This window comes from Anomaloglossus baeobatrachus, chromosome 5, assembly GCF_048569485.1.
Source record: "Anomaloglossus baeobatrachus isolate aAnoBae1 chromosome 5, aAnoBae1.hap1, whole genome shotgun sequence".
Classification (NCBI taxonomy): Eukaryota; Metazoa; Chordata; class Amphibia; order Anura; family Aromobatidae; genus Anomaloglossus; species Anomaloglossus baeobatrachus.
In genome coordinates, this window is record NC_134357.1 from 289,488,255 (window position 1) to 289,509,231 (window position 20,977).

General features: G+C 47.5%; 1 protein-coding gene across 3 annotated transcripts in view; it reads right to left on the minus strand.

Moving 5' to 3' along the window:
* Positions 1-20,977, minus strand: part of SEC14L1 (SEC14 like lipid binding 1) — a 90,352-nt gene that overhangs the window by 14,198 nt on the left and 55,177 nt on the right. For all 3 annotated transcript variants that reach the window (XM_075349548.1, XM_075349549.1, XM_075349550.1), the window contains 11 exons: positions 19,818-19,967; positions 19,260-19,391; positions 17,876-18,004; positions 17,557-17,791; positions 16,816-16,925; positions 16,526-16,715; positions 8,664-8,752; positions 7,981-8,051; positions 6,054-6,225; positions 3,216-3,350; positions 2,863-2,997 (listed from right to left, as the gene is read on the minus strand). In XM_075349548.1, coding sequence (XP_075205663.1) covers positions 2,863-2,997; positions 3,216-3,350; positions 6,054-6,225; positions 7,981-8,051; positions 8,664-8,752; positions 16,526-16,715; positions 16,816-16,925; positions 17,557-17,791; positions 17,876-18,004; positions 19,260-19,391; positions 19,818-19,967 — 1,548 coding nt within the window. The remainder of the gene's footprint in view (positions 1-2,862; positions 2,998-3,215; positions 3,351-6,053; positions 6,226-7,980; positions 8,052-8,663; positions 8,753-16,525; positions 16,716-16,815; positions 16,926-17,556; positions 17,792-17,875; positions 18,005-19,259; positions 19,392-19,817; positions 19,968-20,977) is intronic.

A 20,977-nucleotide genomic window follows, 5' to 3' on the forward strand; every position in this document is an offset into this window, starting at 1 on the left:
ATGGATTTCACCAGGAGCTCTATCTGCCTGTCAGTGGCATCCTTTAGCGATGAGCCATCTGCAACCGATACCACAGATCTAGCCGCCAATCTAGAGACTGGAGGATCCACCTTGGGACATTGAGCCCAACCCTTAACAACGTCAGAGGGGAAGGGGTAACGTGTGTCAGTAAGGCGCTTAGTAAAGCGCTTGTCCGGAACCGCTCTGGGCTTCTGGACAGCATCTCTGAAGTTAGAGTGATCGAAAAACGCACTCCATGTACGTTTAGGGAACCGAAACTGGTGTTTCTCCTGCTGAGAAGTCGACTCCTCTACAGGTGGCGGCGGGGGAGATAGATCTAACACCTGGTTGATGGACGAGATAAGGTCATTTACTATGGCGTCCCCTTCAGGTGTATCAAGATTGAGAGCAACGTCAGGGTCAGAGCCCTGAGCTGCGACGTCCGCCTCGTGCTCCAGAGAGTCCTCAAGCTGGGAACCCGAGCAGTGTGAAGAAGTCGGGGAAGATTCCCAGCGAGCCCGCTTAGCCGGTCTGGGACTGTGGTCCGGGCAGGAATCCTCCACGTGAGACCTAGGGCCCCCCCTGGGAGCGCGCTGCGGCACGGACAGAGAGGGGCCTGGAGGGGACGATCCAACAGGGCCCGGGGCCTGTGTAAGGACCGGTCTGGACTGCAAAGCTTCAAGCAGCTTGGCAGACCATTTGTCCATAGACTGAGCCATGGATTGTGAAAGTGACTCAGAGTTTCTCAGCAAAAACGGCAAACTCTGTCCCTGCCGCCTGGACAGGGGGAGCAGGGGGGTCTACCTGAGCCGAGGGGCCCACTAGTGACCGAGGCTCCGGCTGAGCAAGCAAAACAGGGGTCGAGCATTGCTCACAGTGAGGGTAGGTGGAACCCGCAGGTAACATAGCCGCACAAGAGGTACAGGTCGCAAAATAACCCTGTGCCTTGGCACCCTTGCTCCTTGTGGACGACATGCTGTTGTCTCCTAGGAGAGTAATCACTGAGGGTACATGGGAAAAGGTATATAGCCCGACCGAACAGAAAAATAAATATAAATATAAATATAAATATATATATATATATATTTATTTATTTATTATTATCTATTCCGGCACCCTAAGGGGACCAGCACCGGGTGACCGGTGTGGCTTACCGACCGCTAAAAAGCGGAGCGTGTGTCCTCCAGATTCCCTGCCTTAGGTCTCCCAGAGTTGCAGAGCTCTTTCCTGGAAATCCTCCACCGGCAGAATGCCAAAAAAATGGCTGCCGGAGCTCTCTGGGGAGGAGTGGAGCCGTGGGCGGCGCTAGAAAAGTGCGGGAATCTGGGGTCCCCATAGTGATCAGTGAGGGGGGAGGAAACATACAGGATGCTCCGGCCCTCACATCCGATGTCAGGTCGGCAGTCCCGCCCTTACCCCTGACAGACAGGCCCGGGGGCGGGAGTTTTGCTACTAGGCCGCAATGAAGCCGGGGACTAAATTTAAGACCGCGGCCGACAAGCAGGCGCAGTCAGCGCGGAAGTCCGCCGGTCTTCACAAATCAGCAGCTGCTGCAGCGTCCGGGATGAAGGCGCTCCATGCACAGCCCCCATGGGGACACAGAGTACCTTAGAGATGCAGGGCCCGGTCCCTGAGGATGATTAGACTCCTGTCCGGCAGATTCCCACAGGGGCTGCGGAGGGAGCACGGTCCCAGTAACTGGATGACCGGTCAGGATCCCACTTCTCCCAGAGCCGCTAAGGGATGGTGAAGGAAAACGGCATGAGGCTCCGGCCTTTGTACCCGCAATGGGTACCTCAACCTTAACAGCACCGCCGACGTAGTGGGGTGAGAAGGGAACATGCCGGGGGCCCCGTGGGGGCCCACTTTTCTTCCAACCGATATAACTAATATGAGAATGCATGAGTGGATGTGTGCCTCCTTCCACACAAAGCATAAAACTGAGGAGCCCGTGATGCACGGGAGGGTGCATAGGCAGAGGGGAGGGGTTACACTTTTTAAAGTGTAATACTTTGTGTGGCCTCCGGAGGCAGAAGCTATACACCCAATTGTCTGGGTCTCCCAATGGAGCGACAAAGAAACACAATTTATCATGGATGATAGCCTGCAGGAGGTGGTGGAGTGAGCCTCATAGGCTGTGAATCAGAAGAGAGATAAGATAGCCCTAATGGCGGCCTCTGCAGGAAGGGGGTGAGAAATCACAAACACCCCATCATTGATGCCAGTTGGAATAAGGGAGAGGAAATCAAATATGGGTTATAAGAGTAAAATGCAGTACAGGAAAGAAGCTGTGCTAGTACATGAGATTTGGAAATTAGTGCTATGGACATGGTTAGCTAGTGAGCATGAGATCTCGTTAACTCTCATATGCATCGCTGCTACTGTAAAATTAAGCAAATGACCTGTCTAGAATAATCAGTCCCATGAAAATTAACCAAAAATGTCAAAAGTTTTTCTTCGTATGTCAAGAAGTGTCCAAAGCCTTAAAAACCCAACACACCGCCACTGGTTGCCAGCTTTCTGTGCATACTGTGCTCAGGCAGAAAGCTGACTATCAGTGATGGGGTGGGGTTATGAATACGGAGGATATTATAGCAGCAGGTTTACTATTCCTCTAGTGACGATCTCCTGCTAATAAAACTGTGATTTATCAAAACCACAGTATTACATTCTACTGTTGTCAGATTAGGAGGCAAAAACCTGGCGAGGGATTCCCTTTAACACTAGAAGTCCCAGGAATTTCGAGCTCCATAGGGTTCCAATGGTAGAACTGTTAAATGACCCCTCTCTGGGACTTCTAGTGTTAAATCATAGAAGCACATGAGATAATTTGGATCCATAATAGAAGCATATATGTCCTACCTCATGTGGGGCACCCTTAAAGACACTTGCTGATTGATAGATGGTCTCTGTCCACAATCGGATATCCTCACTTTCAAGTTCTTCTGGAGTCCTGTATAAGGCTTTGGGAACCAGCCCACCTTCTGAAACTTCACACTGCAAGACAGTGGTTCAAATGTATTAAGAATAGCATCATAGTTTGACTAGGCATTGAAGAAAAAAAAACAAAGCCCTATAAATATCTTAAAAAGGCGATATTTTGTAAGGATTTCTTTTTTTTTCTCTGGTCATTTGGGCCCTACGGTATTATTTTTGGTCTTTGATTATACAGAATTAAAAATGCTGTTCGTGCCTAAAGTTCTTTTCTTACTTACCAAACATTCCCCCCCAAGGAAATCAGGAATGACTTCTTTGTCAATATAATCAATTAACCCTCCAGGACCTTGATAATCATTGCCAGCGTAAATAAGGAATTTCTTTCTAGTATTCTCATCTATAAAGGGGCTGACCTAATAAAAAGACAGGAAATATTAGATTAGCAAAAATGTTTTATATTCAGGGAGTATTTTGACCAGGTCATCATTTTTATGCAGATTTTCCAATTCCAGGCTGTATAAACTTGAAGGCTTATAGGATGAAGCAGATCAGGTGATGTATATTTGTGTAATGGGGAGGATGAGGCCTAATGATATCAACAGCCAAGGCGTGCAGAGTTATTAGGCAGCTTATTTTCCTCAGGGCAAAATAGGTAAAAAAGATTTAACTGACTGAAAAGTCAAAAATGGCTACAAATCTTAGAGGGACGCAGCACTCCTGAGATTAAGATATTATTGGGAAGTAAATCGCATAATCACAGATCCAGCAAAATATTGTTACAAGTAGTCAATCGCCACCCCCCAAAAAAACCCAAAAAAACGCGCACATTATCCCCTTCACAACCAACCGATTTTGCGCTTTCCATTTTTTTTTTCGCAATCCTCTTCTGAGAAACGTAACTTTATTTTTCAGTCAATATGGTCATGTGAGGGCTCGTTGTTTGCGAATGAGGTGTAATTTTAAACGAAACCATGAGTTTTACCATATAGTGTAAAGGAAAATGGCAAAAAAATTCCAAATGAGGAAAAATTGCAAAAAATGTGAGATTGCACTATTGTTTTTGAGATATTTTATTCACAGAGTTCACTATATGGTAAAACTGATGTGTCGCTGTGATGCCTGAGGTCGGTGAGAGTTTATAGACACCAAACATGTATAGGTTTACTTATATCTAAGGGGAAAAAAAATATATATTAAAAAAAAAAATAAATAAAAAACCCCCAGAAGTTTGTCTGACAAAAGTGGCGTATGTTATTGCACCATTTTACGCGACCTGTAGTGTTCTCATTTTTCGGGATCTATGGCTCCATGACAGCTTATTTTTTACGTTTTGAGCTGATGTTTTAATTTTGGCGTTTGGAATTTTTTTTGCCACTACGTCGTTTAGCGATCAGATTAATTTATTTTATATTTTGATAGACAGGGCATTTCTAAACGCGGCGATACCATGTGTGTATATTGTTTCTTTTTTTAACCCTTTAATTTTCAAGGGGGCTGGATTTGAACAACTTTTTTTTTTTTTTATTTAATTTCATTAGTCCCCATAGGGGTCCATGAGGATCAGCAATCTGATCGCTAATTAATGTCTCCAGATCAGAGCAGCATCACTCAGACCGGGAGAAATGATCATCTCTTATAACCGTCAGTACTCGGTTAAAGGATCTAAGTCATGTGAGCTACAGGAGTCATCACGTGACCATGTTCCACCATGACAACCACCAGATACAGGTGATCACCTCACGTGACTTCCAGTATCTGGCGGTGAGTAAACGTCTACCGCTATTGCCATCAATATGGCGCTGTCACATTTTGACAGCGCCATTTAAGGGGTTAACAGGTACGGATGAATAGCGATTCCACTCGTACCTGCCAGGCACACGTCAGCTGTACAAATTAGCTAACATGTGCGCAGAACACCGCCTCCAGCCCGCAGCAGCAGGTGGGGATTAACACTATGACCACAGGGACGTAATATTACTACCTGCAGTAGTTAAGGGGTTAATTGCCAAAGATATGAGATGAATCAAAGAAAGAGACCAGGAACCCATCATCCTCCAAGTTTTCTCAGTCTAGAACTACAACCCTCTGTGGAGGGCCCAGAAGTACAAGTTGTTCAGTGTCAAAGACACAACCGAGGTAAGGAAGAATGAAACTGATCACCACTGAGCAACACACAGAAGTGGGAACATCAAGACTGGGCTTAGAAATATTAGAGGAACGTTTTTCAGAGATTTTATGGACTGATGAGAAGACAGTGACTCTTGACGGACCAGATGGATGAGTCTGAGGCTGGATCACCAATGGCCCAGACCTCTACTTCGACTCAGAAGCCAGAAAGGTGAAGGTGGGATACTGCTATGGGCTGATAGTAAAGATGAGCTAGTTTGACCTTTTTCGAGTTGAAGATAGATTCAAAAACTGCCAAACCTACTGCCAGATTTAAGAACGCACTAAGCAGTGGTACAGGAAAAAGTCTGCATCTATCAAGAATACATGATTTTTATACATGCCATTGTTCCACGACATGCATCGAAGTCCTCCAATGCTTCGCTGCCTTACAAAAGAATAATGACATGGCCCCTTCCCAACCTGACCTAAACCCTATTGAGAACATGTGGGCGTGCTTCTAAAATGAGAAAACAGTCACTGTTGGTGCTGCTCAAAAAGTTGATGGTCAACAGATTAAGAAACGGACTGCTCAATGGATGGAAGGCTTAATACTGGTATTCAAAAGGAAGGGGGGCTTTACTGGTCATTGAAATTTGAAATGTCACAAATAGATATTTGTACATTAAAGTCATTTGGTTATTCTCCAGTTACCAGATGAAAATAAACAGTGGAGATGGGAAAATTTATGTTTTTTCAATTAGTTGTATATCCTTCAAAACTGATGTTCTCCTAGGAAAGACAAAACCTCACTTTCTTAAATATTCTGCTTTATTAACCTTTTGGATTCACCAACAGCTCTCTAGCTGCTCAACAATAAAAAAAAATAAAATAAAATTTATACTAATCATATATATTTTATTAAATCAAAAATACTAATTGCATAATAATTGTGCAGTGTGTGTACATTCCCACATGGTAGTGATTATGTGTACTTTATAAAATGTTACCAGTGTCCACAGGACAGGAAACACTCTGGGGGCCCGCAATATCAAGAGTCGTCCAAGGGTCTCGGGATAATTGGCTTCCACAACTTCTATGATCCGCAGTAATGCTTTGACACCCGGCCTCCATAAATGCCTCATATTTAGCCCCTCCAAGTCCACCAAACATGTCCAGGAGCTACAGTAAAAATGACATCACACATACTTTTAGCACATAGATAATTTCAGTCTGTAGGGGGATGGGAGAACAACATTTAGAATGTGGTTGATCAGTCCACAAAGAATTGAGGTCTTAAGAAACAGGATTTTGCTCCTAAGCTTTTGTGCTTTGGAGCCAAAGGTGACAATGTTACATTGGAGACATGCAAGTAACATACTGCGCTTAGTACCGTAAGGGAACAATATAGCCACCTAGTGGTTACTTACTGCAACAGTATGTGAGTATACAGCAACTATAAATGCCGAAAAAGAATTGCCGCTCCCTTAGCCTGCTTTCACACTTGCGTTGTTTTAAATCCATCAGGTCAGTCGTCGCGACACAACAACGGATCCGTCGTTTTTTTAGACATCAACTGACAACGGATGTGTTATTTCACAGGATTCCGTTCACAGGAATCTTGTGAAAAACTGATCTGTCGCATCCGTTAAATCCGCTGTGCGTCCATTTTATGACGGATCCGTCGTGATCCCTTTGTGTTTGGGACAGGCCAATGGGTGGGCCAAACATGCTGGGCATGCTCAGTAATGCATGACTGAAGCCAGCACTGGATTCTATCGTGTGACGGATTACGGCGGAATCCAGCACCATAGACACCCATTACAGCTCTTGACGGATGGCGACTGAATCCTGCGGAGTGCATTTTTTTGCCGCTTGAAAAAACGTTAGATTCAGCATTGCCCCCGCCTCACGGTCAGTAAACGACTGATCCGTCACGCGGCGGATGCAACGCAAGGCCATCAGTCACAATCTATCGCCAATAGAAGTCTATGGGGAAAAATGGATCCCTGCAAAATATTTTGCAAGATACCGTAATTCCTCAAGGCGACAGATTGTGACTGATACAAAACAACGCAACGCAAGCCTTACAATTCAACATCACCAAGATTACATTCGATGTTGCGGACTTTTTTACAGCCATTTCCTTTATTCTAGATCTGTTAAGAGCACCCATTTCTTCATTTTGCACACCATCATACAGCTGATGGTTCAGGTATCCCACAGATTATATTGGGAAAACCTTCAAACCAATAAAAGTCCTTTTCACGGCTTAAACCAGAACCAACTGCTCACTAGGCTTCCCCTATAAATACCTTTCTCCACTACTCTGCTGTTTTTATGGTTTTCCTGGAATCCCTTTATTTATAAGAACAAAGCTGCCTTTGCATACCTAAGAAAATTCCTTGTATAATCATCCAGTGTCACAAGCTAATCATAGCCATGCTATCCGATGGTTGTCTATGGGCAGTGTTCCAAAGCACTTCTGTCCCCACAATCTATACGACCATGATTGACGTCACCCACAGTGTCTGTTGCCCCTGTGCAGGTCTAGTTCCCTACATTGCAGGTGCGAGAGCTGAACAGATTGTGTGGATGACATAGAAGGATAGCCATATCAATATCAATATCAATATCAATATTCTCAGAAGAGTATATCAATCAATGCAAGATGACCCATCCAAATACCCAACACTGATTAGCACGTGCGGGACAATAATAAAAGGCATTCTAGGTATGCAGGGCAGCTGGGCTCTTATGAAGAAGTTGCAGGAGAGCTATTAACTGAAAGGTGGTGGATATAGTTTATATACTAGGTAAGTTTGGAGCCTGTTAAGTTTATCACCAAACCTCAGGTGCCAAACACCAATATCAGTAGATCTCCCAGTTGTGTACATAAAGTAAACAAAAAAAAAAAAAAAAAAAAAAAAAACTTACCTGATGGGTCTCCCAAATATATTGGTGTTCTCCTCACATCGCCTCAGCCCTTCCTCATTTATGGATAGCACCTAATTGAAAATAAAGTAAAATTAATTAGTACCCTGGATTTAAAGGGAATCTGTCAGCAAGGATTTCCCTATATAATATGAGAGCAGAATGATGTATTGGCTGACAGCCAGATTGCAGCGATGTGTCACTTACTAGGCTGTATGTTGTTTCAATACAAATCAGCGTTTGTCTTGAGATCATCATTGCAGAATTAGGAGTATCGAGCTTCCTAATCAACTGGTCTGGGTAACCTCGCCCACCCCACCACTAATTAGCAGCTGTCTCAATATAAAGTGTACAAAGACAGCTGCCAGTGGTGTGGTTTTTTTTTTCTTGTTTTTTTTTAGCGTTCAGCATTCTTAGCACAGTTACAATTATGATATTGTCTGCTGGAAATGTATCAAAATGACAGCATACAGACAAATAAGGAATATAACAGGAATCAAAGTCTCAGTCCCTATATCATGCTGCTTTCAGACAAGGCAACAAAAACCCAATGGCAGGTTCAAATTACATTGTGTCAAAACATTTTACAAAATAATTGTGGTACCAGAGGGGGGTGATCAGGAGCACAAAGAACGTCCTTCTGTGCGCACAGGTGCTTATATTGTAGAGTATTACTGCAGTCTTACGTGTCTGAGTAGGGACTCCTCACCAAGGGCTCTGACCAAACCCTTTGTGTCCATCTGACCAAGCCTTAGAACGTACAACGGACGACCATCTGCAATGGATAAGACACACATTAACGAGTCAAGAACAACTGCACCATTTCTTCCTTTGAATCAGTGAAGTTTTAGTTTTTAATCAAATAATTTAGAAAATGTTAAAAAGTATGAAAACGCGCTTTAAGTTATAGTCTTTGTATAGAATGCTATATGTTTGCCACAAATCATAGTGTAAGATAAGTGTTAAATAGTCTGATGGCTGGAGGACTCACTGATCACAAACCCAAAAGAGGAAACGTGTGAATGGAGAGGGGAAGTCATACACGCGCTCTGCCACGCCACTCAATGCCTACAGGGAGGACAGCTCTGGGCCCCAAGCCATCAGACATTCATTACCAACCCTGGTTGGAAAAACAAGGTTAAAGGGTCAACTATAAGTCTGATCTGCACTACCAGACGAAGCCCAGACATGAGAGACGATGCATCTAAGAAAGCAGCCATGTTTCTCTAACCGTATGCAACCCCAAAATGTTGGTTCTGAAATGAGACACCCAATTTCCTGTCTGCGATCCAATAAACCAATTGAATAAGTTACAATGAAAAAGAACCACATCCCTACAGAATCCTTTTTAGAAACTTCACCCTAAATTGCCATCATGGTGAATGCTTAAAAAAAAAAAAAAAAAAAGTACAAAAAGAGAATTTTGTTACTTACCGTAAATTCTTTTTCTCATAGTTCCGTATTGGGAGACCCAGACAATGGGTGTTTAGCTTCTGCCTCCGGAGGACACACAAAGTACTACACTTAGAAGTGTAGCTCCTCCCTCTGAGCTTATACACCCCCTGATGAGCAAACTCAGCCAGTTTAGAGCAAAAGCTGAAGGAGAATAGCCACCCACAAGTAAAACAGAGCAAAAACCGGAACAACCGGAAACTCTGTCTACGACAACAGCCGGTGATAACACGCGGAACAAGAAATTGCCAACAGGCAACAGGGAGGGAGCTGGGTCTCCCAATACGGAACTATAAGAAAAAGAATTTACGGTAAGTAACAAAATTCTCTTTTTCTTTATCGTTCCTTTGGGAGACCCAGACAATGGGACGTCTCAAAGCTGTCCCTGGGTGGGAAATAAACAGAAAAACAAAGAAGTAGGCAGAACCTAACTTCACAAATGGGCGACAGCCGCCTGAAGGATGCGTCTGCCCAAGCTCGCATCTGCCGAAGCATGAGCATGCACTTGGTAGTGCTTTGAAAAGGTATGCAGGCTAGTCCACGTGGCAGCCTGATAGACTTGTTGAGCCGTAGCGTGGTGCCTGAAAGCCCAAGAGGCACCGACAGCTCCGGTCGAGTGAGCCTTGATCCCCGGCGGGGAAGGCACTTGAGAACACTGGTAGGCATCCGAAATGGTCGACCTAATCCAACGGGCTAAGGTCGGCTTAGAAGCAGAAAGGCCCTTGCGCCGACCTGTGGTTAGCACAAAAAGAGAAGTGCACCGCCTAAGAGCAGCAGTGCGAGATAGATAGATCCGGAGAGCACGCACCAGATCCAGAGTATGCAGCGCTTTTTCAAAGCGATGAACAGGAGCCGGACAAAAGGAAGGTAAGGTAATGTCCTGGTTAAGGTGGAAAGGAGAGACCACCTTAGGGAGAAAGTCCGGAGTCGGACGGAGAACCACCTTGTCTTGATGAAAGACCAAAAAAGGTGACTCCGAAGAGAGCGCAGCCAAATCGGAGACTCTCCTGAGGGAAGTTATGGCCACCAGAAAGGCCACTTTCTGTGAAAGACGAAACAAAGAAACCTCCCTAAAAGGCTCAAAGGGGGGTTTCTGCAAAACAGTGAGAACCAAATTAAGGTCCCAGGGATCCAAGGGCCGCCGGTAATCCGGAATGATGTGAGACGCGCCCTGCATGAAGGTGCGGACCTGAGCCAGCCGGGCGAGGCGCCGCTGGAACAGCACTGACAGAGCCGAGACTTGTCCCTTGAGAGAGTTGAGGGACAGTCCTAGCTGCAGACCGGACTGTAGAAAAGACAGAAGGGTCGGCAAGGAGAATGGCCAAGGAGGATGGCCGGAAGAGCGACACCAGGACAGGAAAATCTTCCAAGTCCTGTGATAGATCTTGGCGGAGGAAGACTTACGGGCCCGAGTCATAGTGGAGATGACTTCCGGAGGAATACCAGAAGCCGTCAAGATCCAGGACTCAAGAGCCACGCCATCAATCTGAGAGCCGCAGAATTCAGGCGGAAAAACGGACCTTGTGAGAGAAGGTCTGGACGGTCCGGGAGATACCACGGCACCTCTACGGACAGATGGAGCAGGTCTGGGTACCAAGCTCGCCTGGGCCAGTCCGGTGCAATGAGGATGACTCAACGGCCCTCCATTCTGATCTTGCGCAGGACTCTGGGCAAGAGAGCTAGAGGGGGAAACACGTAGGACAGACGAAACTGGGACCAGTCTTGAACCAGAGCGTCCGCGGCAAAGGCCTGAGGATCGTGGGAGCGAGCCACGTAAACCGGAACTTTGTTGTTGTGACGGAATGCCATTAGGTCCACGTCCGGAGTGCCCCATTTGCGGCAGATCGACTGAAACACTGCCGGGTGCAGGGACCACTCGCCACTGTCCACGGTTTGACGGCTGAGATAATCTGCCTCCCAGTTTTCCACGCCTGGGATGTGGACTGCGGATATGGTGGACTTGGAGTCCTCCGCCCATTGAAGGATGCGTTGTACCTCCAACATTGCCAGGCGGCTGCGTGTCCCGCCTTGGTGATTGATGTAGGCAACCGCTGTCGCGTTGTCTGACTGGACTCGGATGTGCCTGCCCGCCAACAGGTGGTGAAAAGCCAGGAGAGCCAGAAGCACAGCTCTGGTTTCCAGCACATTGATCGAAAGGGCTGACTCGGAGGCAGTCCAAGTGCCCTGCGCTTTGTGGTGGAGACATACCGCTCCCCAGCCGGATAGACTGGCATCCGTGGTGAGGATCACCCAGGACGGAGCCAGGAAGGAGCGCCCCTGGGACAGAGAGAGGGGCCGAAGCCACCACTGAAGAGAGCTCCTGGTCTGTGGCGACAGAGCCACTAACCTGTGCAAGGAGGAAGGCCGCTTGTCCCAACAGCGGAGAATATCCAGCTGCAGGGGACGCAGATGGAACTGGGCAAAGGGAACAGCCTCCATTGACGCCACCATTTGACCCAGCACCTGCATCAGGCGCCTGAGGGAATAACGGCGGGGCCTCAGTAGAGAGCGCACCGCCAGTTGGAGGGACTGCTGTTTGACTAAGGGCAACTTCACAAGTGCCGGCAAAGTCTCGAACTGCATCCCTAGGTACGTGAGACTCTGGGTCGGAGTCAGAGTAGATTTGGGGAGATTGACAAGCCACCCGAATTGGGCTAGAGTGGCAAGAGTGAGCGAGACACTCCGCTGACAGTCCGCGCTGGATGAAGCCTTGACTAGAAGGTCGTCCAGGTAAGGAATCACTGCCAACCCCTGTAGGTGCAGGACCGCAATCACTGCTGCCATGACCTTGGTGAATATCCGAGGGGCTGTGGCCAACCCGAAGGGGAGAGCTACGAATTGGAAATGATCTTCTCCGATTGCAAAACGTAGCCAACACTGGTGAGAAACTGCAATTGGCACATGCAGATAGGCATCTCTGATGTCAATGGATGCCAGGAAATCCCCTTGGGTCATTGAGGCAATGACTGACCGCAGAGACTCCATGCGAAAGTGCCGCACTTGAACATGCTTGTTGAGAAGCTTGAGATCCAGGATGGGCCGGAAGGAACCATCCTTTTTGGGAACTAGGAAGAGATTTGAGTAGAAACCTCTGAACCGTTCCCGGGCGGGCACCGGTACAATTACTCAGTTTGCCTGCAAGGATGCGGCGGCCTTGGAGCAGGGGGGAGTTGAGAGAAAAAATCTGTTTGGCGGGCTGGAAGAGAATTCTATCCTGTAGCCGTGGGAGATGATATCCCTCACCCACTGATCGGAGACGTGTTGAAACCACGCGTCGCCAAAGTGGGAGAGCCTGCCACCGACAAAGGACGTTGCTGGCGCTGACAGATAGTCACGAGGAGGCTGCCTTAGCGGCAGCACCTCCTGCGGTCTTCTGTGGACACGCTTTTGGGCGCCAGTTGGATTTCTGGTACTTGGCTGAGTTAGCGGACGAGGCTGAGGACTTAGAGGACGACCAGTTGGAGGAACGAAAAGAACGAAACCTCGACTGATTCCTACCCTGGACAGGTTTCCTGGTCTTGGTTTGTGGCATGGAAGTACTCTTCCCGCCAGTAGCTTCCTTAATGATTTCATCCAGCTGTTCACCGAACAAGCGGGACCCAGCAAAAGGGAGCCCAGCAAGGTACTTCTTTGAAGAAGCATCTGCCTTCCACTCTCGAAGCCACAAGATCCTGCGGATAGCGAGGGAATTAGCCGAAGCCACCGCAGTGCGGTGAGAAGCCTCCAGCATGGCAGACATGGCATAGGATTAAAAAGCTGAAGCTTGGGAAGTTAAGGTAACCATTTCGGGCATAGATTCCCTGGCGAGGGAATGCATCATCTCTAGAGAAGCAGAGATGGCTTTGAGAGCCCACAGTGCTGCAAAAGTCGGGGAGAACGAGGCCCCCGCCGCTTCATATACGGATTTGGCCAGGAGGTCAATCTGGCGGTCAGTGGAATCCTTAAGGGAGGTGCCATCAGCCACCGACACAACGGTCCGGGCTGAGAGCCTAGACACCGGGGGGTCTACCTTTGGGGACTGAGCCCACTCCTTGACCACCTCAGGTGGAAAGGGAAAGCGGTCATCAGAACCACGCTTTGGGAAGCGTTTGTCAGGACAGGCCCTGGGCTTGGCCACAGCGGCCTGAAAACTGGAGTGGTTAAAGAACACACTCTTCACTCTCTCTTAGGCGAGGTAAACTGGTGCTTTTCTGCTAGAGAGGGTTGCTCCTCTGATACTGGCGGATTGAGATCCAGTACAGAATTAATGGAAGCAATCAAATCACTAACATCTGAGTCACTTTCGGACAGATCAATGGGGCACATGGAGTTAACCTCCGAGCCCCCCGTAAAGGCATCCTCCTCATCCTGCGAGTCAGCTCCTGAATCAGAGCCGCGGGACGAGGAAGGAGAGGGGACCCTGCGTCTCTTAGGAGGACAGGGTCTGGGACCAAATGAGGAATCCTCTGTGAGCTCCGGTCCTGAGAGACCCCTAGCAGCCGAGGCACCATGTGAAGGGGGCTGATGCATGTTCAGCAAAGTCCTGGACAGATGTCCCATGGAGTCAGCAAAAGACTGGGAGATAGACCTAGAAAAAGCTTCTACCCAAGCCGGAGGTTCAGGCACAGGAGCAGGAGCAGCCTGAGAGACCACTGGGTGTGAGACTCCAGGCTGAGGCACCGCCAGGTTAGAGCAGGCATCACAATGTGGGAAAATGCTCGGTTTAGGCAGCAGGAGCTTACATGCAGTGCATACTGAATAAAGCTTTGGAGCCTTGCTCCTCGTGTGAGACATGCTGCTGGAGTGGAGGCTCTGCCAGAGAATGAACCCCAGAGAGTATAAACAGAGGTCCACAACCGGAGACCGGTTGTGGCTTACCAGACCGCTGGAGCGGTGTTGTGTGCCCTCCAGATCCCAAAGCCCGGACCCCCAAGCACAGCACCTCAGCAGAGATGCTGCAGACCAGCGCTGCAATGCAGAGAGAACGTTGAAAAAATGGCCGCCGGAGCGGAGAGGGGGCGGGACTTGCTTGAGGAGTGGGAACTGGAGGGCCTTAGAGACCTACAGGGGAGGGGACACACACAGCAGTGGGGAGTGTCCCTCCCCTGTACAGAACGGCCGCCGGGAGGAGCCGAGCCTGTCCCTCTGCATGAGAGACAGGCGAGGTCAATGAAACCGAAACTAGGCCTCCGGCAAAGCCGGGGCCTAAATTTGAGCAGCGCGGCCGGAGCGCAGGCACCATCGGCGCGGTTCTCAGGCGACAGCTAGAGAACCCGCCGGAAATGTCAGAAAACACAATCAGCACACTCTCCCACAACAATAAAGTACAGGGACCCGGAAAACTAAACGTCTCAGGTACTTAGCTTGCTGAGACGCAGGGCCATGTCCCTGGGGATGAGTGCTCCGGTCCAGCAGGGTCCTGAAGGGCTGCGGATGGAGACCGGTCTCCTGCCAAGCATGGAGACCGTGCTGGCTCCCACTTCAAGCCAGAGCCCAGGAGGGATGGTGAAGGAGCACGGCATATAAGGCTCCAGCCTAGGAATCAACCTTACAACACCGCCGACACAGTGGGGTGAGAAGGGACATGCCGGGGGTCCAGACGTGGACCCCACTCTTCAATCTCGTTCCAAAAGGAAAAAAATCATATGAGAATGCATGTGTGGATGTATGCCTCCTGAACACAAAGCGATAAACTGGCTGAGTCTGCTCATCAGGGGGTGTATAAGCTCAGAGGGAGGAGCTACACTTTTAAGTGTAGTACTTTAGCTTCTGCCTCCGGAGGACACACAAACACCCATTGTCTGGGTCTCCCAAAGGAACGATAAAGAAAATAACATTAAAGGGTGCTTTACACGCTGCGACATCGTGCGTCACTAAGCGGCCACCCAATAGCAGAGGAGGAGCGGAGATGAGCGAGCGGAAGATCCCGCCCATCTTCCTTCCTCATTCCCGGTGGCAACATGTAAGGAGATGTTCGTCGCTCCTGCGGTGTCACACATAGTGATGTGTGCTGCTGCAGAAACAAGGAACAACCAGCGGCATGCCCCACCACCGATATTTGGTAAAGGAGCGACGTGTCAACGATTACCGATTTTTCACGTTTTTGCGATCGTTGATCGTCGCTCCTTGGTGTCACACGCTGCGATGTCGCTAACGACGCCGGATGTGCGTCAAAAACACCGTGACCCCGACGATATATCGTTAGCGATGTTGCAGCGTGTAAAGCACTCTTATGAGTCACAAAAGGCGAATGAACATTTTTGGCTAAATGGAATATTTTAATTGTAAAGTGCTGCAGAATATGTTGGTGCTTTATAAATAAAATGATTTATAATTACCGCATTTTCCGGGTTATAAGATGCACTTTTTTCCCCAAAAATGGGGTAAAATGGAGGGTGCGTCTTGTAATCCGGATATGGCTCACCGGGGCGGCTGTCATGGAGCAGGGTCATAAGAGGCAGGATCGGCGTTACTGATGGCTCGGAGGAGGGGGTGTCACTGAAGTGGAGTTGCTCAGTAGGATGGTGTGTCACGGCGGCTGGGCCCAGTGATCTGACTGTGGGCTCCATTGAATCATTCGCAGTTGACGCGATTGACTTTAAGAAAATAGCTTTGGAAGAGGCGTGTGCGCAGACTGGTGCAATGTACTTAAAAAAAAAAAAAAAAAAAAAAAAAATGGCCGCAGAGTCCTATCTGCCCATGTGCCGCCTCCACGGCCATTTTCTTGAAGTCCATCTTGTCAACCATAGGCGATTCAATGGAGCCCGCAGTCAAATCACGGGTTCCAGCTGTCAGGACACCTCATCTTGTGACCCTCCTCAGCCGCTCTACTGCAGTGACATCCCTGCAGCCCATCGGCAGATAAATGGTGCCCGACGCAACACCCCCAACCCCACAGTATTGGTGACCCTCCGTCCACAGACCTTCCTAAGCTGCAACCTCCGACCCTGCCTCCTGTGACCATTCTGAGCCACTCCACCACTGCGGCTCCCCGCTGGTGAGCTATAAGGAGATGCACTAGGATTGTCGTACATAGGAATAATAGCATTACTCTACTGATTCTTTTTGTTACCTGTAACATCTTCTAAAGATGAACACTACCTGGCAAGGTACGAACCTTTGTCATGGTGGTGCCATCCTCCAGCATAGTAGTCGTGCAGAACCTGTGGAGGGTTCCATGTGCTCAGTAGGTAGTCTACTTGATGCTGTTTTCGCCAGGTGAGTGATTGGCACAAGATTTCTCTAGATTTATCAATATTGAAGTCTCGAGCTCGCAGGAATCTTAGAATATGCTCATCTTTGGGAATCTACAAGTATAGAGATTAACCAATGTTTATGCACTAGTCATATACCATATTATGAGGATGCCATCATAACCCTTCAATCATCTGAAAACAAGCCACCTACCTTGCCTTTATGAGTTTCTTGCAGCCACTGTCTTAGGCGGATGAGGCAACTCTCCTGTAACGGTGTGAGGTCTCCAAGATAGCGCTTGATGTAATCGGCCTCCAACTTATCTATGTAGAAAGAGAGAACCAGACATGTGTAAGGACATTAAAGTGGATCTGTCACCAGATTTCACATACATTAATGGATTGTAGACCTGATAAGACTAATGTACTGACAGTGAAAATCCATGTCAGAATGGCTGTATGATGTCCAAATTAAAATACGCATTTTATGAGCTGGACTCATAAAATGGTTGTATCAATATTTTGCAGTTGGATCTAATGACACCAAGTACCCTATGTTATTTACATGTACTATTAATTTACTACAGGGTAGTTATTTTTACGCATCGTTTTTATCATAGGTTTTGCAAAATAAGTGGAAAGAAAAATCCTCAAATCCTCTAAAATTAGTCTGCCTATATAAAACACCCAACTTTAGTTTATGAGCTACAGCAAAGATACACATAAAAAAACAAAAAAAAAAAAAGGGGGGGGGGGGGTTGGTATCCAATTTGGTCCTCACAATCCTGTCTGGCAGCCTTCCATGCCTTTTCCACTTACTAGACCTCGCAATGTTGCACGTAATATACTGCCTAAGCTTCAGTCACAATGTTGTGGGGGCCTTATTTAAGAGAGTTGAACACTGCCCTGGTCCGGAAGCCCCAGAAGACCAAACTAAATCTCTCAAAACACGCACCATCTGGTGTACTGCTGAGCGCCTCTGGAGGGCTGGATGATGTGGGAGGACCTTCTTTGTTATTGTGCCCATCGGTTGAAGTCACGGTAGGTATGTTTTGTGCAGGGGACACAGAATGAGTTGAGGTAGATGTCGGACACTCTTGCAACTGCTTGGGAGCTGGAGTCCATCGAGGCAGCTGTGTAATGCCCTCGTCCTCCATTTGCTTCAAGTAATACTCAATGATTTCTTTACCCTGAAAGTTAAAAAGAAAAAAAAGTTCTTAGAGTACGGTTATTAAATTGGAACACCGGGTCTACCAGGATTGGTGGTCGCTTGCCTTTTTGATATTGCTGGTGTACTGTTTCATGGCAATTTTCTCTACTGTGCTCTCAAATCCAAAGAATGATTTGATATCCAGGCTAGCAGACTGCTCAAAGCAGGTCCAGTCATCATTGTCGGGGTGTACCTAGTGGTCAGAAAAAGAAGAGTGGGTCACTTACAGCACAGTCTTGAAATATTATTCAAGCATTTCCTTAGTCAAAGACTTAAAGATAATGCGAACAATGCTTCGGTCAGTATTTCATATGTATAAAAAGGATGATTTGTAATTCCAAAAGTAAAAAAAAATAAATAAAAGTTTTTGCCCCGATATGTAGTGCCGCTCTTGCCCATGAACTATGTATTGAATTAAAGCACAGCCCCATTGATTTATTCTAATCCCGGATGAGCTCATTATAGCGGTTTGCCCAACTTTGAAAGCAATATCTTCATTCACTATGACTCCAAACTCCTGAATCGTGGCAGTGTGAACTATCATAGTTACCTGAAACTGCAAATGTAAGCAGTCACATGACCACATGTATGTGATTTACATACAAGCACTCACATGCAGACTAGACAATTCACTTCTATTGAGAGAATCTGGATAAGACTAGTAGGCATGTGACTGCATGTGAGCAAATCACATACATGCAATCATGTAAACTCTTCCATCGTCAGTACCAGGGAATCACAACAGAGTAAGCACTGAACACTGAAGATTAAGGGGTACTTTGCACGCTGCGACATCGCTAGCATCGGCTAGCGATGCCGAGCGCAATAGTCCCCGCCCCCATCGCAGATGCGATATCTTGTGATAGCTGCCGTAGTGAACATTATCGCTATGGCAGCTTCACACGCACTTACCTGCCCTGCGACGTCGCTCTGGCCAGCGACCCGCCTCCTTCCTTAGGGGGCGGGTCGTGCGGCGTCACACGGCCAATAGAAGCGGACGGGCGGAGATGAGCGAAATTTAAACATCCCACCCACCTCCTTCCTTCTGCATAGCTGGTGGAGGCAGGTAAGGAAATGTTCCTCGCTCCTGCGGCTTCACACACAGCGATGTGTGGTGCCGTAGGAACGAGGAACATCGCATTTCCTATTAGTGCGACATTATGAAAATTACCGACGCTACACAGATCACCGATTTTCAACGCTTTTGCGATCGTTTATCGGCGCATCTAGGCTTTACACGTTGCGACATAGTTACCGGCACCGGATGTGCGTCACTTTTGATTTGACCCCGACTATATCGCAGTAGCGATGTCGCAGCGTGCAAAGTACCCCTAAGAGTCTGTTGTTACATAGAAAGACTGCAGATTTTGGACAACTCCTTTAAGCAGAACTACTGTATAATGAAGTCTAGTTGAAAAACTTCAATTGCAACTACCATGAGTACTTACAGTGTAACAGCAATACTCATGGATTGCAATACGGCTGGCGAAAGTTTCATTGTAAGCTTCAATGTTCAGAGTGCGGTCCCGTCTGTTTAAGGAATTTTTCTGGATAAAATACACATAGTCTACTCCCGCAATCTAGAAAACAAGAAGAACAATGTTTTATCGACTTCAGTGATACATTGATGGTTTGATATCTAAGGTGGCAAACAAATAAAAATACAAAGAATAAAAATTGACCTATGCCACAGACACTTGGGTCAAATATACTCAGAAGCTCACAATCTTCTGAAGTGGCCCTTCTGGCGTCCATCAGGCCAGTGTAGGTCTATAAAATGGCAACCATTAGAGGTATACATTACTAGATCCTCTAAAGAATTTAGCACAATGCAAAAAGGAAGGTGTATATTTGTTCAGTGATCAGCACAGGGCTAACGGCAGATGTGACTCACGCAGGTCAGCCTACATGTATTTTAGTAAGGCCACCCATGTTACCCACTGGGGTTTCGTAAGAATTATAACAAGTAGTGGGGAGTACACTTTTTGCACAGATGTTAGACTGACCTTTTTAAGTAGTCGTGGAGCATCCACATCCAGCTTACAACGTCTCTCCACCACATGCACTGCTCCGTCTTCACTGAGGAACTCATTCATGATATCACTACCGACAAACATAGGAATGAGATGACAAGTGGGGAACCGACGCTCATAAGCCTGCGGAGGAGAGAGAAGGAAGAAAAATGCAATTTAAACATAAAACCCATACTAAGTAAAATCAAAGTTAGAATACCATACAATGTCTGTATAGAAAACAGGAGGAACTCATGTTAAGGATGCTTTACACGAGACAATCTATCGTGCGATAGATAGTCGGGGGTCACGGTTTTTGTGACGAACATCCGGCATCGCTTGCGACGTCTGGCTGTGTGACACCTCCGAGCGACGCAGTATCGCTCACAAATCGTGAGTCGTGTACTCGTCACTCGGTTTCATAATCTCGTTTAATTAAAATGGCGCCGGTTGCTCATCGTTCCCGGTGTAGCACACACCGCTCCGTGTGACACCCCGGGAACGATGACCAGCAGCTTACCTCTGTCCCGCGGCACCCGCCGGCTATGCGGAAGGAAGGAGGTGGGCGGGATGTTTACGTCCTGCTCATCTCCGCCCCTCCGCTTCTATTGGCCGGCGGCTGTGTGACGCCGAACGTCCCTCCCACTTCAGGAAATGGACGTTCGTCGCCCACAGCGAGGTCGTCCAGAAGGTAAGTACGTGTGACGGGGGTTAAACGAGTTTGTGCGCCACGGGCAGAGATTTGCCCGTGACGCAAAAACGACGGGGGCGGGTACGATCGATTGTGAAATTGCACAATCGGTCGTCCCGTGTAAAGCAGGCTTAAGACTACTAGCCAACTTATCTGGGGCAAAAAAAAAGTTGTGACAAATCTGGGAAGCGCACAAACCTGCAGGAAGACATCAACCAATGTACCCCACTAATCTCTGTATGAGTATATGTACCCCACTATACCATGCTGAACTACACAAGCCAACACACCCCAATACAACCTGCAGGAGGCCATAAACCAATGTATCTCATAAATCACTGTAGGAGAACATAAACCAACATATCCCTGAATAACCATTAGGAGTATATAAGCCACCCTTCCCATACCATTCCCTGCAAGACAACACAGGCCAAGGTACCCCATTATAATCTGCAGGAGCACA